Genomic DNA, 15,715 nt, shown 5'->3' on the forward strand with positions numbered 1-15,715 from the left:
ATAAATCCAGTATCTTCTTCTACCTCACAGGGTGTCTGTTGTGGGGGAGGAAGATAAAGGAGATTGTGAGCCACTCTGAGACTCTTCGGAGTGGAGGGCGGGATAGAAATCCAATATCTTCATCTACCTCACAGGGTGTCTGTTGTGGGGGAGGAAGGTAAAGGAGATTGTGAGCCGCTCTGAGACTCTTCGGAGTGGAGGGCGGGATAGAAATCCAATATCTTCATCTACCTCACAGGGTGTCTTTTGTGGGGGAGGAAGGTAAAGGAGATTGTGAGCCGCTCTGAGACTCTTCGGAGTGGAGGGCGGGATAGAAATCCAATATCTTCATCTACCTCACAGGGTGTCTGTTGTGGGGGAGGAAGGTAAAGGAGATTGTGAGCCGCTCTGAGACTCTTCGGAGTGGAGGGCGGGATAGAAATCCAATATCTTCATCTACCTCACAGGGTGTCTGTTGTGGGGGAGGAAGGTAAAGGAGATTGTGAGCTGCTCTGAGACTCTTCGGAGTGGAGGGCGGGATAGAAATCCAATATCTTTTTATTGCCAGTGATACATGGAAGTAATGACTGTAGTCATGCTCCCTACCTTGAATCAAAGCCATACCGGTCTTTTGTTGTGCCCTGACATGGATAGACCGGGCTAGGCCAATCCTATCACATCTTGGAAGCTAAGCAGGTCCTGGCAAATATTTGGATGGAACACCTCCAAGGAGTACATAGGTCATGATGCAGAGGCAGGCAATGGCAAACCACCTCTGAAACATCTCTTGCAGTAAAAGCAAGTCTAGCTCTCCACCTAGTGGTGTATAACACTAAAGAACTAGAACTTCTGGATGCCAGACAATCTTAGGATCTCCTAGCTATACTATACACCAGGGGTGTCAAACATGCATCCCTGGGGCTGAATCAGGCCCCTGGAGGGCTCCTATCAGGACCCCGAGCAACTGGCTCTTGTCTGCTTCCTTCTCCCTCTCTCTTGCTTCCTTCTGCATCTCAGCTGGCTTTGCAAGGCTTACTCAGTCGCACAGGAGCTACAGAGCAAAGCCTCTATTTTTTCCATTGGCTGAGGCTCCTCCCCCTTCTGGTCCCCTGGGGAGGGAGGGAAAGAGGCAGAGCTTCCTTTGCCCAGTTTCCTGGATCCCATGGGAGAAATACAAAGAGAGCACCTTTAAGACCAAAAAGTGCTAATGTTTTAGGCATGTTTTATTTTAAGGTGGGTTTTTTAAACAAAATAAAATAAGATCTTTAGTTGTATTTGTTTGTGTCCTTTAAAAAGTTTATATCTCTGCTACCTAATCTTGAAATAGGTACACACATGGCCCGGCCCGACATGGCCCAGCCTAGCCAAGCAAGGTCTCATTTATGTCAGATCCGGCCCTCAGAACAAATGAGTTCAACACCCCTGCTATACACACAGCCATACAATAATTAATTCATTGTTGCATCTGGATCAGTAGCCCCTTACTGATCACTTCGTACAGGATTATTACTACTCCAGGATTATTACTACCACTGGTCTTAGAAATGTATTCTTAGGGGTCATAATTATTATGATCAATGCTGTTATTGATATCCTTATGGGCACTTGTAGAAATACAGATGTAAAGAGTAATTCAGAAATGACATCAGACTATCTTGTGCTGTCTAACCTTGGATAGCCCCCACTAGTCTGATCTCACCAGAGCTCAGAAACTAAACGGGGTCAGGCCTGGCTAGTATTCAGTTGGTAGCCTCCAAGAAATACCAAGGTCGTGACACGGAGGCAGGCAACGGCAAACCGCCTCTGAACATCTCTTGCCTCGAAAACCCGACAGGTGAGGCATCTGGAGATGATGGCGAGGAGTCTGGAGACCCTATGAAGAAAGACGGAAGGAGCTGGGCATGTTTAGCCTGGAGAGGAGGCAGCTGAGAGGTGATAGGATCACCATCTTGAAGTACTTGAAGGGCTGTCAAGGAGAGGATGGTGTGGAATTGTTTTCTGTGGCCCCAGAAGGCAGGACCAGAACCAATGGGTTGAAATTAAATCAAAAGAGTTTCCGGCTCAACATTAGGAAGAACTTCCTGACCGCTAGAGGGGTTCCTCAGTGGAACAGGCTTCCTTGGGAGGAGGCGGGCTCTCCTTCCTTGAAAGGTTTTTAAACAGAGGCTAGATAGCCATCTGACAGCAATGAAGATCCTGTGGATTTAGGGGGAGGTATTTGTGAGTTTCCTGCATTGTGCAGGGGGTTGAACTAGATGACCCTGGAGGTCCCTTCCAACTCTATGATTCTAGGTTCTCCATAAGTCAGTTGGGACTGGACTGCACTTCCCCATCACCATCTTGTCTTATCTAGCACAGAATACTTTGCCAAATATAACCAAGTTGTAAAAACCATTAATTATCAATACTAATCTTATTCATTCATTTTGATGCATATACCTAGAGTTCTCAGCTCCAAGTTGTGGAGAATTTGGGGGTGGAGTCAGAGGGAGGGAGGAGAGCATATGAAGTATAATGCCATAGAGCCCATCTTTCAAAGTGGCCATTTTCTTCAGGTGATCTGATATGTCACCTAAAGATAGGATTGCCAAGCTCCCAGGTGGGGTGTGGATTCTCCCACTTTGGAGGTCCCCAACTCACCAGCCCACAGTGGGCTGGTGGGGGGATTCCCTCCCAACGTTGTCAGCATGATGACGTCACTCACAAATGATGTCATCATGCTGGCGACATCACACGCCGGCTGCTCTAGGAGCTTCTGGAAAAATTCCAAGGTTTTCCTGGACGATCTAGCAATTTGGGAGGAAAACTCTATGGTGCCATAGAATTTTCCTCCCAAATTGCCAGAGCATCTGGGAAAATTGCTATAGCATCCGGAGGCTGCAGGGGACTTGGCAACCCTACCTAAAGATGAGCTTTAATCCTAGAAGACCTCCAGCCATGACCTGGAGTTTGACAACCCCACATATATCCCTGCTTTTCTTCCCCAAGAAGACCCAAAGTGGCATACAACATGGTTCATCCCTTCTCCATTTTATCCTCATGACAACAACCCTACGAGGTACATTAGACTGAGAATGAGCAGGCCCAAGGTCTCTCAACAAGGTTTCACATCTGAATGAGAACTGAACCCAGTTCTTCCCAGATTCTAGTCTGACACTGTAGCCACAGGTCATTTCGTAGAAAAAGAGGTGCCAGAGCTCATTAGGACAACTCATTTGCATACGCCACATACCCCTGACATCACCGGAAAATGTACTAAATTTTATCAGCTCAGCTTCTTGAATTATAATTGTCATCATAAAACCTTCCTCCCATCATACTTTTAACATTACTTTCTCCTATGTGGCCACAGTGGTATGAGGAAGATTTCCATCCATCTGCTTTCTATGTTTTGGTTATTTTCCCTTTTTTGTGTGTGGGGGAAAATATCTGAAAGTTTGTCAAATCTCAGAGTTCAGCAAAATTCTCACAAGGGGTTTGAACAGTAGAGCCCAGCAGCAAGTATTTTTTTGGGGGGTGGGGGGTGGGGAGAGAAAGAATGAACACAATAAAATGTAGAGGTTCCGGAGCTCTGCTCCTGTGAGTTCCTGCCCAAAACGAGGCCTGCTGTAACCACTACCCCATGTTCAGAACCATTACCACCCCCTTACTCCAACATAAACTTCAGGTCTTCAGAATAATGCTTACTAAGGTTGCCAATCCCCATGAAGGGAATCCCCCAATTTGGAGGCCCTCCCCCCACTTCAGGGTCATCAGAAAGGGGGGGGGGAGGGAAATGTCTCCTGGGCACTCATTATTCCCTATGGAGATCAATTCCCATAGGAAATAATGGAGAACTGATCCGTGGGTATCTGTGTGTGTGTTTTGAGATAGAGGCACCAAATCTGCAGGATAGCATCTGATGCCTCTCCCGAAAACATCCTCCAAGTTTCAAAAAGATTGGACCAGGGGGTCCAATTCTATAAGCCCCCCAAAGAAGGTGACCCTATCCTTCATTATTTCCAATGACGGGAAGGCATTTAAAAGGTGTTTGGCCCCCTTAAATGTGATGGCCAGAACTCCTTTTGGGGTTCAATTCTGCTTGTCACAACCTTGCTCCTGGCTCCACCCCCAAAGTCTCCTGACTCCACCTCCGAAGTCCCCAGATATTTCTTGAATTGGACTTGGCAACTCTAATGTTTACGTGTGCCGTTGAGATAAATCTGCTACAACAGAGAAAACCACCGGTTACCACAGGCCGGATATAATTCAGAACAAAATAAGATCTGAAATCAGCTTTCAAATAGCACTGAAAAGGCCTTGGAACTGAAGTGTGTGTCGTCCACGCGGTGTGAAGTGTCTCTGAATCAATTCCAGGAACCATTCCAAATAACCTGAAGCAAAATCGAGAGGAGAGGGAGGGGGAGAAGTGTGGGCACCAGCAACCCTCTTAAACCCAATGAAAAACCCTGTCAGTCTCTAGACATGCCCTTGGGAACTCAGGAAGCTCTTACACAGTAGGGCTGTCAGCTCCAGGTTGGGAATAGGGTTGCCAATCCCCAGGTGGGGGCAGGAGATCCCCCGGTTTGGAGGCCCTCCCCCGCTTCAGGGTCATCAGAAAGCAGTGGGTGGGGGGGAAGTATTTGCTGGGCACTCCATTATTCCCTATGGAGACCGATTCCCAAAAGGCAAGGGTGTCAAACATGTGGCCCAGGGGGCGAATAAGGCCCCCGAAGGGCTCCTATCAGGCCCCCAAGCAACTGGCTCTTGTCTGCTTCCTTCTGCGTCTCAACTTGCTTTCAAGGCTTCCTCAATCACACAGGAGCTACAGAGCAATCTTTAAGACCAACAAGTGTTAATATTTTAAGCATGTTTTTTTAAAAAAAATCTTTAGTCATGTTTGTCTGTGTCCTTTAAAAAGTTTATATCTCTGCTATCTAATCTAAAAGAGGTACACACATGGCTCGGCCCAACACTGCCCAGCCCGCCAAGGTCTCATTTATGTCAGATCTGGCGCTTATTCTCATAACAAATGAGTTCGACACCTCTGCCATAGGGTATAATGGAGAATTGATTTGTGGGTATCTGGAACTCAGGAGGAGCTGTTTTTTGAGGCAGAAGCACCAAATTTTCATCATAACATACGATGCCTCTCTTCAAAATACCCTCCACGTTTTGAAAAGTTTGGACCAGGGGGTCCAATTCTATGAGCCCCCAAAGAAGGTGACCCTATCCTTCATTATTTCCAACGGAGGGAAGGTATTTAAAAGGCATGTGGTCCTTTTAAATGTGATGGCCAGAACTCCCTTTGGAGTTCAATTATGTGTGTCACAACCTTGCTCCAGGCTTCAGCCCAGTGTCTCCTGGCTTCACCCTCAAAGTCCCCAGATATTTCTTGAATTATTTATTATTATTTATTTCACAAATTTAGACCTGGCAATCCTAGGTGGAAAATTCCTGGAGTTTGGGAGGGGTGTGTGTGTGTGTGTAAGAAGGCAGGTTTTGGGAACCACAGTGGGCTATAATGTCATAAAGTCCATTCTCCAAAGCAGGTATTTTTTCCACGGGAACTGACCTGGGAGACCAGATTCCGCTTCAATAAGCACTAGAAATACCAAGAAAGGAAAAGGAGGAGCCACGAAAGAGCCATCGCCAACATACACGGGAGCAGGAAACAGGGCCTTGCCCAGAAGAGATTATAGCCTGTGTTTTTCATTCACGATTTATTTAAGTTTTGAGATTTGTACCCTGCTTTTCTTCCTCCAATGGAGCTCCAAAACAGCTTACACAACATCGTTCTCCCTATTTTGTCCTCTCCACAACAAACACAGGCCTGCTCACATGTTATGGTGAACGAACGTATATCCCACCTGCATGTGCGTACATTCGTTTGTAAGAAAGTGCCCACATCTGTTCACTTTACCAGTGGAACCAGGGACTGGTTGCTGGGTAAACTGGAGTTTCAATCACAGAGGGAGCCTGCAGCTATAGTGGAAAAAGTGTCAGACCAGGATCTGAGAAATTCAAGTTCAAATCCCGACTCGTGCCATGGAAGCTCGCTGGGTGACCTTGGGCCAGTCACGCACTCTCAGCCTAGCCTACCTCACAGGGTTGTTGTAAGGATAAATCAGGAAGGGAGAATGATGTAAGCCACTCATTGTGGTGAAAGATGAACATTGAGCAAGAAAAATACAGTTACGCTGTACACTGACTGTACATGTATTTATTGTAACTTGTGAACAGGATTTCCATGCACGTGCATTTATTTATTTATACACTACTTTCTTCCCCACAGTTGAGATTCAAAGTGAGACTCTTAAGTGTAACCCTGGCTGCTCTTCATATGTGCACTGAGTAATTCTCATGTTACAGTCAATGTGTATGCAGCTGAAGGTGTGATATAAGTCCCACCTTTCTCCAAGTACCAGTCCTGGTGTCACTCGTATAGTGAACACGCATCGGCTCTTTCCTACTAAGAGATGTATTCATTGTAATGTGTGAACAGGACTTCTGTAAAGGAGGCTAGGCTGGGAGGCCAGGGCCGGCTCAAGGTTACCCAGCAAGCAAGCTTGGAGATTCAAAGAAGGGTCTCTGAACCACTTTCATACATTGTAAATCAGGGGTGTCAAACGTGCAACCCAGGGGCTAAATCAGGCCCCTGGAGAGCTCCTATCAGGCCCCCGAGCAACTGGCTGACATCTGCTTCCTTCTCCCTCTCTCTTGCTTCCTTCTGCATCTCAACTTGCTTTGCAAGGCTTGCTCAATCACACAGGAGCTACGGAGCAAAACCTCTGCTTTCTCCCTTGGCTGAGGCTCCTTCCTTGGAGAGGAAGGGTTTTTTTCTCAATCCCACAGCAGAGCTACTGAGCCAAGTCTCTCTTCCTTCTGTTGGTTGAGGCCCCTCCCCCTCCTGGTCCTCTGGGGAAGGAAGGAAAGAGACAGAGCTTCCTTTGCCCAGTTCCCTGGATCCCATGCAAGAAATACAAAGAAAGCACCTTTAAGACCAAGGAGTGCTAATGTTTTATTTTAAAGGGGTTTTTTTAAACCCTTTAATTGTGTTTGTCTGTGGCCTTTATAAAGTTTATATCTCCGCCACCTAATCTTAAATAGGTACACACATGGCCCAGCCCGACAAGGTCTCATTTATGTCAGATTCAGCCCTCATAACAAATGAGTTTGACACCCCTGTTGTAAATAATACAGTTTCCGTGCTCTTCAGTGACCCCTTTGCAAGTGGATTTCGCCATTTCACACAGTAAAATCCAGTTGCAAAGTGAATCAAAAGTGCGTTATTTAGGGGGTGTGAAAGTGTCATCTCACACTCTATCCCCTACATTATACAGGGCAAGTTGAGGGGGTGTTGGGGGTGAAAAGTGTCATAGCAAGGGTGGGTTATCTGAAGGGATAGCAGGAGGGATCATATGAAGGAAGACAAAAGAAGGCACCCAGAGTTCCAGGCACAAAGAGTAGGCAGAAAGCAGGAAGAGAGCAGAGACGTTTAATTGCTGCATATACTGGATGTCCTTCTAGCAGCAGCTCAGTAGAGTTAAACGGTAGGCACCCTAACCTGATACACCTTTTGCATGTCAGTATGCCCCAATGGCAATAAGGAGATTTGTAGGACGTGATCCTGGAGAGAAAAAGATGGAGAAGAGCTCCATCAGTGGCTTTTAGTCACAATGTATAGATGGAATACTCTGTCTGGGGCATTGATGCTCTGTATTCTTGGTGCTGGGTGGGAGGGGATGTAACAGTGGGAGGGTTTTCTGGAGTTCTGGCCCCACTGATGGACCTCTTGACGGCACCTGGGTTTTGGCCACTGCGTGACACAGAGTGCTGGACAGGATGGGCCACTGGCCTAATCCAACAGGGCGTATGTTCTTATGAGACTGGCCCATCCCACTGACAGAGGCCCAGCAAAAATCTAAGGCAAGGGAAGGAAGCCCCTATTTGAATCATTTTATGGTCTAATCCAGGAGTGTCAAACTCATTTGGTATGTGGGCCAGATCTGACATAAATGAGACCTTGTCAGGCCAGGCCATGTTGGGTCAGGCCACATGTTTATCTATTTATATGTCTGCTACCTAAACTTTATTAAGACACAGACAAACACAATTAAAGAGTAAAACATGCTTAAAACATTAGCACTGGTTGGTCTTAAAGATGCTTTCCTTGTATCTCTCCAGTGAGATCCAGGAAATTGGGCAAAGGGAGATCTGGCTCTTTCATTCCTTCCCCAGGGAACCAGGAGGGGGGAGGAGTCTCAGCCAATAGAAGGAAGAGAGGCTTGGCTCAGTATCTCTGCTGTGCGACTGAGAGAGCAAAGCAAGCTATCCCTCCCCTTTCCTCCCCAAGGGAGGAGCCTCAGCCAATGGAGAAAATAGAAGTTTGGCTCTGTGGCTCCTGTGCAATTGGGCAAGCCTTGCAAAGCAAGCTGTGACACAGAAGGAAGCAAGAGAGAGGGGGAAGGAAGCAATGACAGCCAGTTGCTCAGGAGCCTGATAGGAGCTCTCCAGGGGCCTGATTTGGCCCCCAGGCCACATGTTTGACACCCCTTGTCTAATCCACTTATCCAATTTGCATCTCCCCAGATTGATATCCTATTCATGGGCCTCAAGCAGTGATTAATTTCTAAAACTGAAGTCATGAGTATAATCCCAGGGCATCACTCTTTCTAATTTAGCGGTACAGGGACCAGTTTGGGTTGTTAATCCATACTGAACGTCAGGCACTCCGCACATGCTCAAAGGCACCGTGTTCCAGAAGTCTGAAAACTGGGCCTGAATCCTTGATCCCAAGCAGGGTGGGACGTGTCTCTGCTCCTTTTTGCTTTTTCAACTGTCTCCACAACAGGCCCTGCTCCGTACCCACCCCTGCTCCCCTTTCAAGCCACTCGGTTCTTCTGGGAGACAAGACAGCAGCTGCTTTTTGATCTCTGACTTTTTTGGGGAAAGGCCTGCGCCGGATCTGGAAGAGGAGCTGCAGGAATTGAATGAAGCCCAGGCTTACTCGCCCACACACTTCTCTTCCCTCCCCGCCCCCCCAAGCCAGCGAATCTCTGAATTTGGCCAAAAGAAAGGATTTTCAGGAGCCGGATTTCACGCAAACCTCCATCAAACCCTCTGTAATCCTGCATTTAATACAGAAAGTGGAGGCGGTGGATGGGAAGGGGGGGAGGGAGATGGCTTGGCTTAGGGAACCTAAGAGAGATGGGGAGGCAGGGGGTGTCAAGCAATGGGAAGGCGACAAGAAGCTTGTCTTGAAGGTGATATAGACAGCTGACTACACTGGGCCAAGGCCCTGATAATTGCAGGGCTCAGAAAACTGAGGGGCTGCGGGGAGGGGGTGGGGGAGGGGGTGGAAGAGATTGCTGCTTTTGCCAGAAATATTTTTCTGAGCAGCATGCTGAGGAGAGGAGAGTTCCCTGGCAGAATGAGGATGCCAAGGTAAGAGAGTGGGCATCACAGCAATAGATTCACACCGTTTTCCTACCCTCACCCCCCACTAGCTATGCCCAGCTCCCCCCGCCCCCCCACCCGGAATTTTTGCCAGTTACTGGTGGTGGTGGGTGCCAATCTTCCAGAAACTGGAGAGGATGTTGGTGCTTTCCAAGGTGAGCCTGCCATGCGATTCCCACCGCCCCCCCTCCGTTATGCTTCGCACATCTGTTCCTCCCCCCCCCAAAAAAAACAGCTGCATGCGGAGGTGAAACAGAAAACCGTGGATCCCCCCCCCCCCTCCACGGCGAAAGGCAAAAGAGACGGGCGGCTTACTCACCGGTCAGCATGGCAGCGCCCCCCGCGCCAGACCCGGGCGGCTCCATGGGGCCGGGGCCCCCCAGCTCTGCCGGCTCTGGGGGGGCCGCCCAGTCCGCTGGTTACCTCCCAGCCGGGGCGGGAGGGCGGGAGCCGGCTCCCCCTCTCTGCCCAGGCCCCGGGAAGACCGGAGGGAGGCGCCCGCCGCTCGGCCACCTTGACCCGGGTTCCCCGAGACGCCTTCCCACGTTCAGATCTGGCTTGCAGGCTGATTTGCTCTCCCCTCGCGCGTGGGTGGGCGGGCAGGCGAAGCTCCGGCCCACCCCCCACCCCGATCCCCGGGCCAGGCTCGCTCGCCGGGATCGGGGCGAAAGAAGGTGGCCCGGCGGAGGGGAAGCGGGGAGGAGGAGGAGGAGGAGGCGGATCCGCGCTTCTTCCTGCCTCTCTGACCGGTTGCATCGGCGGGGATGCAACGCTGACGGCGCCCGTCACATGGAGGAGAAGGAGGCGGAGCTGCTGGCCGGCCGGGACGCTGCCTGGGTCCTCTCGGGGCCGAGCCCAGGAAAGGGAAGTGCGGGGCAGGGCAAGACCCCGGCGGGGGTGGAGAGGGAGAGAAAAGGGGGATTAAGAGGAGCCACCACACCTGAGTCCCTTCCCTGCCATTCAGACTTGGAGGGATCCGGGGAGATCCAGGACTCCTGCGTCCCCTTCTCCAGATTCCAAGGCGCCATCTGGGTTGGGAGCCTGCAGCCCTGCCTCGTGTTGGCGGGAGGCTGATCCCCCCGGGCTCCTGGGAACTCTCCTTAATGGGTGCTATGGTTGTCAACCCCCAGGTTGGGGCAGGGGATCTCCCGGTTTGGAGGCCCTCCCCCCGCTTCAGGGTCATCAGAAAGCGGGGGGGGGGGGGAGAGAGAGAGAAAGTCTGCTGGGCACTCATTCCCTATGGAGACTGATTCTCATAGGGAATAATGGAGAATTGATCCAAGGGTTATCTGGGGCTCTGGAGGGGTGTGTGGTTTTTGGGAGGTAGAGGCACCAAATTTGCAGCATAGCATCCGGTGCCTCTCCTCAAAAGACCCTCCAAGTTTCAAAAAGGTTGGACTGAGGGGTCCAATTCTATGAGCCCAAAAGAAGGTGCCCCTATCCATTATTTCCAATGGAGGGAAGATTTAAAAGGAGCGTGGTCCCTTTAAATGTGATGGCCAGAACTCCCTTTAGAGTTCAATTATGCTTGTCATAACCTTGCTCCTGGCTCCACCACCAAAGTCCCCGGATATTTCTTGAATTGCACTTGGCAACCCTAATGGGTGCGATGGAGCAGCCCCCAGGGCCAGCCCTGCCACCAGGCAAACCAGGCAATTGCCTAGGGTGCCAGCCTTCTGGGGGTGCCAGACTGGGGGGGGGGCATGTGACTCCATGATGGGTCTGCACTGGGAAGGGTCCCTGGTACAGCAGCTGAGCTTTTAGGATGGGAGGCCAAGAGATCCCAGAACGCCTGGGTCCCGCTTTGGAGGATGAGCCTGGGCAGCCCAGTCAGAGACAGGGATGCCAGCCTCCAGGAGGGACCTGGGGAGCCCCTGATATTACAGCTCATCTCCAGACAACAATCAGTTCCTCTGGAGAAAAGGGATACTTTGGAGGGTGGGCTATAAGGCATTATACCCCACGGATGTCCTTGTCCCCCTCAAGCTGCACCCCCAAATCTCCAGGAGTTTCCTAACCTGGAGTTGGCAACCTCATCCTCCCATTCCCTGACTCAGAGAAGGCTGGAGAGGTCACGATTCCCAGGATAGGGGGAAGGGGGGGATCTGTTGCACCCCCTTCTTCCAGCACAGGAGGGGGGGGGAAAGTGTGTGTTTGAGTGTGTGAGGGGGTGTTAGAGACTGTCCTTTGGCATTTTCCCGCGCCCACGGTTGCGAGGGGGCTGGCACAGCCTCGCATTCAACCAGCCCACACCGTGCTTCCCACCCCCTTGTCATCCTGCTGCTCCCCCACCCACGGGTGCCATGGCAACAGAAAGCCAAGACCATTGTGGCGAGGGGATCCGAAAAGAAGGCGGGCGAGGAGGAGAGAAGTAAGAAGGTTGCTGCCATGGTAACCTCTGGCCCCAGAGGGATGGCAACATCAAGGGACTCCATAACGCCCCGAGGGCTGCTTGACACACAGGCTCCCTTTCAGTCGCCATGGGAACAAGGCCTAGCAGAGAAGGCCTTTGCCCTCCTGTGGGGTGCCACTTCTGGGGCAAGGCCTAGCCTTTCCTTGCCGAGGTCAGTCGCAGCAGCAAGGATGTGGCTTTCAGAGAGCCAATCTCCCGGCAGAACTAGAACAAGGAAGAACAAATTGTTGAAAGTGTTCCTGAGCAGATGCAGAGTGTGTTTTTCACAAGGCTACCAACCCCTATACATAAGACGGGGGCCTTCTGTAGCAGGAGGTATTGATTCCGGGGAAACTCCCATCTCTTTTATCTAGAAATTAAGCAGTCCTTAGAGCCCCATGGTGCAGAGTGTTAAAGCTGCAATATTGCAGTCCTAAGCTCTGCTCATGACCTGAGTTCGATCCCCGGTGGAAGCTGGGTTTTCAGGTAGCCGGCTCCAGATTGACTCAGCCTTCCATCCTTCCGAGGTTGGTCAAATTAGTCCCCAGCTTGCTGGGGGGGGGGGGGAATGTAGATGATTGGGGAAGGCAATGGCAAACCACCCCGTAAAAAGTCTGCCATGAAAACATTGTGAAAGCAACGTCACCCCAGAGTCAGAAACGACTGGTGCTTGCACAGGGGGCCTTTCCTTTCCTTGAAGCCTCAGAAAGTGTTATATAAATACCAAATACTGCAAAGCAGAGAATTCTGGGAGAGTTAGGGTTACCAGCTCCCCCTGCCTCTGGGGGGAAATGGGGGCTAGGGTTGCCAGATCCAGGTTTGGAAACTCCAGGAGATTTGGAGGTAAAGCCCAGGAAGGACAGGAACCTCAGTGGGGCACAATGCCTCTGAGTCCATTCTCCAAAGCATCCATTTTCTCCAAAAGAGCTGATCTCCGTAGTCTGGAGACAAATGTCATTAAAAAAAGAAATCTGGAAGGCCGTCTCCGCTTCTTAACGAACACGGGTAGGCTTAGTCCCAGGGAGTGGCTGGAAAATACCGTGCTGAAATTCAACAGACTGGAGTCATGTCAACACTGGAATGGGAGATTTGTTGGGAATGCCATAGAATAGATAGTGCATGAAGTGACTACTATGCCTATCCCAGTCATTTGTTGTTATTGTCGTTCAGTCACACAGTCGACCCTGACTCTTTGCGACCCCATGGGCCAAGTCATGCCAGGCCCTCCTGTCTTCCAACCATGTCTGCTCCGATGTCTGCTCAAATTCATGTTAGTTACATCAGTAACGCTGTCCAACCATCTCATCTTTTGCCGTCCCTTTCTTCTTTTGCTTTCTGTCTTTTCCAGAATCAGGATCTTCTCCAGTGAGTGCTCCCTTCTCATTTGGTAGCCAAAGTATTTTGAGTTTCAACTTCAGCATCTGTCCTTCCAGGGAACAGTCAAGGTTGATTTCTCTTAGGACTGACTGATTTGATCTTGCAGTCCAAGGAACTCTCAAGATTCTTCTCCAGCATCCCAGTCATAAAAGCCCCCAAATTAGGCTGCCCAGCAGACAAGGCAGGAATCTCTGCATACATGGGGGGATGCTCCAAGTATGCAGAAAATGTGATACTGCAAACTAGGTTGGGGGGGGGGGGTGTTCTAAAATGGGATACTGAGATCTAAATATGCTCCATCAGGGATAGAATGTTGAGGGTCAAAGGGAAGGGGTAGGAAAATCAAGCAGCTTGAACACTGAAGAGCTTATATTCATTTTATTTAATTTACACCCTGCCTCTCTCCCCAAAGGGGACCCAAGGCAATTTATGATTCTCTTCTCTTCCATTTTATCCTCACAACAACCCTGTGAGGTGAGTTGGGCTCATAGAATGTGACTGTCCCAAGGTCACTCAACAGGCTTTCATGGCACAAGTGGGGATTTGAACCTGGGTTTCCCAGGTACCAGTCTGACACTCTTAACTCCTACACCGTACCGGTTCTCTGAAAGGAGAGATGTGGGTGAGCGGGGTCTTCAAGCTGTCCCCCCCATAGCAATTTCTCACTGCCCTCCCCTACCCCAAGCTTGCAAATAATAGTTTCTCCCTGCTGTGCACTTGCTCAAGGGGCGCATTTATCTGTTTGTAATTCATATCATCCAGGCTTGAATTCTGATGTCAAAAAAGAAGGTTGAGCCTGTTAGACCCAGAGCCAAGGAAAAGACAAGTTCAAGATCTTTATTCCAGCATCATTGGCATACACACACGTTGTCTGAACTGACCTTCCCACCAGTTCCTCCAGCTTATAAACCTTTGCCCTGACTATAATTCAAGCCAAAGCGCACCAAGCTAAAGCGGGGGTTTTGAGCGGGGTTTCTATTATGCTCTCATCACCACAGGTGGTGTTATCAGTTCCTGGGTCGCATCTCCTCCAGTTCTCGACCTTGGTTGCGCAGTAACTAGCCAATTCCCAGACATGCCACCCTCCCTTCAGATAAGCAACAAGCAGCAATTCATATCAAATGCAGCATAGCAAGCAGGCACAAGCATAGCATTGTATAATTGGATACATATGGAGAGAGGAACAAAATGGAGTGACTCTTGACAGAGCCATGCTATGGATTAAGCCTTGGCTCTCCCTTTCGTGAGCGGAAGACATATGGCTAGCATTTGTCTGTGTTGCCTTGGATGGCAGAATTGTGTGTCTGAACTTTAATCACAGCTGTCTTCTCTTTCGCTTGTCAAGAAAAACAGCCTTGCAAAGTGGAAATCGGAAACAATACAAGGTTTTGTTTTAAAAAAATGTATTTATACTGATACGAGTAAATTGATTTGGCCTTGGCCTAGATGGCCTAGGATAGCTGGATCTCATTAGATTTTGGAAACGAAGCAGGGTCAGCTCTGGTTCGTGTTTGGGTGGGAAGCTACCAAGGGACACCAGGGTTTGCTGTGCAGAGGCAACCAATGGAAGACCACCTGTTTGTCTTTGCCCTGACTTGGATGTCCTAAGCTAGCCTGATCTCATCAGACAGATCAGCAAGGAAATCCAGGGTTGCTGCACGGAGGCAGGGAATGGCAAAAGACTTGTTCCTCTCTGACCCTGAGCCAAGGGGTTGCCATAATTTGGCTGTAATTTGACTGTGCTTTTCACCACTACAACCTAGTTTGAATAGCTCTTCACGGTCTTGGATTGGCATCCTTGGGACCGCCTCTCCTGGCATACCCCCCAAAGAGCATTATGCTCCTTGAACAACTCATTGATAATCCTGGGACCAAGGAGCATTCACCTGGCTTCAACTAGAGTCAGAGCCTTTTCTGCTTTGACTCCAGCTTTGTGGAATACGCTTCTAAGTGTGATCTGGGCCCTGTGGGACATGGGACTGTTCCGCAGGGCCTGTAATTTCTGCCAAGCATGTGGGTGAAGTCAGGGAATTCCCCCTTATATTTTTCTCCTTCCTCTTCCTCCCCCTGGGACAGTGTTATAGTGTTATTATATGTCCCATCTGATTAACTGTAATTGTTTGGAATTTTAAAAAAACTGGTACATTTTAATTATACTATAATTTTGTTTATTATGTGTTGGGACCTGCTATGAGCCCCATGATAGAGGAGGAGAGCAGGATAAAAAATGAATAACAAATAAATAAAAATGCTCAGTTTCGCTGCCATTCCCATAACAGAAAATGAAGTGACTGCATATAAGGGGCTATTTGGCACTGGCAAGCCTTTTTGGTTTACCTATTAAAATCAAAAGCATGTTGAAACAAAATTTTAACACATCCATGATTATACCGTGGTCTTAATAAGCCGCCTGCAACACAGGCAAAAACAGGTCTCCTCAGTGGGGCAACCCTGCCAAATCTGGGGGTGGAGGAGGGAACAACCATCCTGTGGCTTAAAACCTTTAAGTGATGCATCTGAATTGACTCT

The 15,715-nt window shown here is 49.5% G+C and overlaps 1 protein-coding gene across 1 annotated transcript in view; it reads right to left on the reverse strand.

Moving 5' to 3' along the window:
* The window catches only part of ELK1 (ETS transcription factor ELK1), a 36,301-nt gene extending 26,414 nt beyond the window's left edge, over positions 1 to 9,887 (reverse strand). Inside the window, exon 1 of the mRNA XM_060253142.1 lies at positions 9,737 to 9,887. Coding sequence (XP_060109125.1) covers positions 9,737 to 9,782 — 46 coding nt within the window. The 5' untranslated portion in view covers positions 9,783 to 9,887. The remainder of the gene's footprint in view (positions 1 to 9,736) is intronic.
* Positions 9,888 to 15,715: the final 5,828 nt, after the last annotated feature.

Source organism: Heteronotia binoei, chromosome 13, assembly GCF_032191835.1.
Source record: "Heteronotia binoei isolate CCM8104 ecotype False Entrance Well chromosome 13, APGP_CSIRO_Hbin_v1, whole genome shotgun sequence".
Taxonomy (NCBI): domain Eukaryota; kingdom Metazoa; phylum Chordata; class Lepidosauria; order Squamata; family Gekkonidae; genus Heteronotia; species Heteronotia binoei.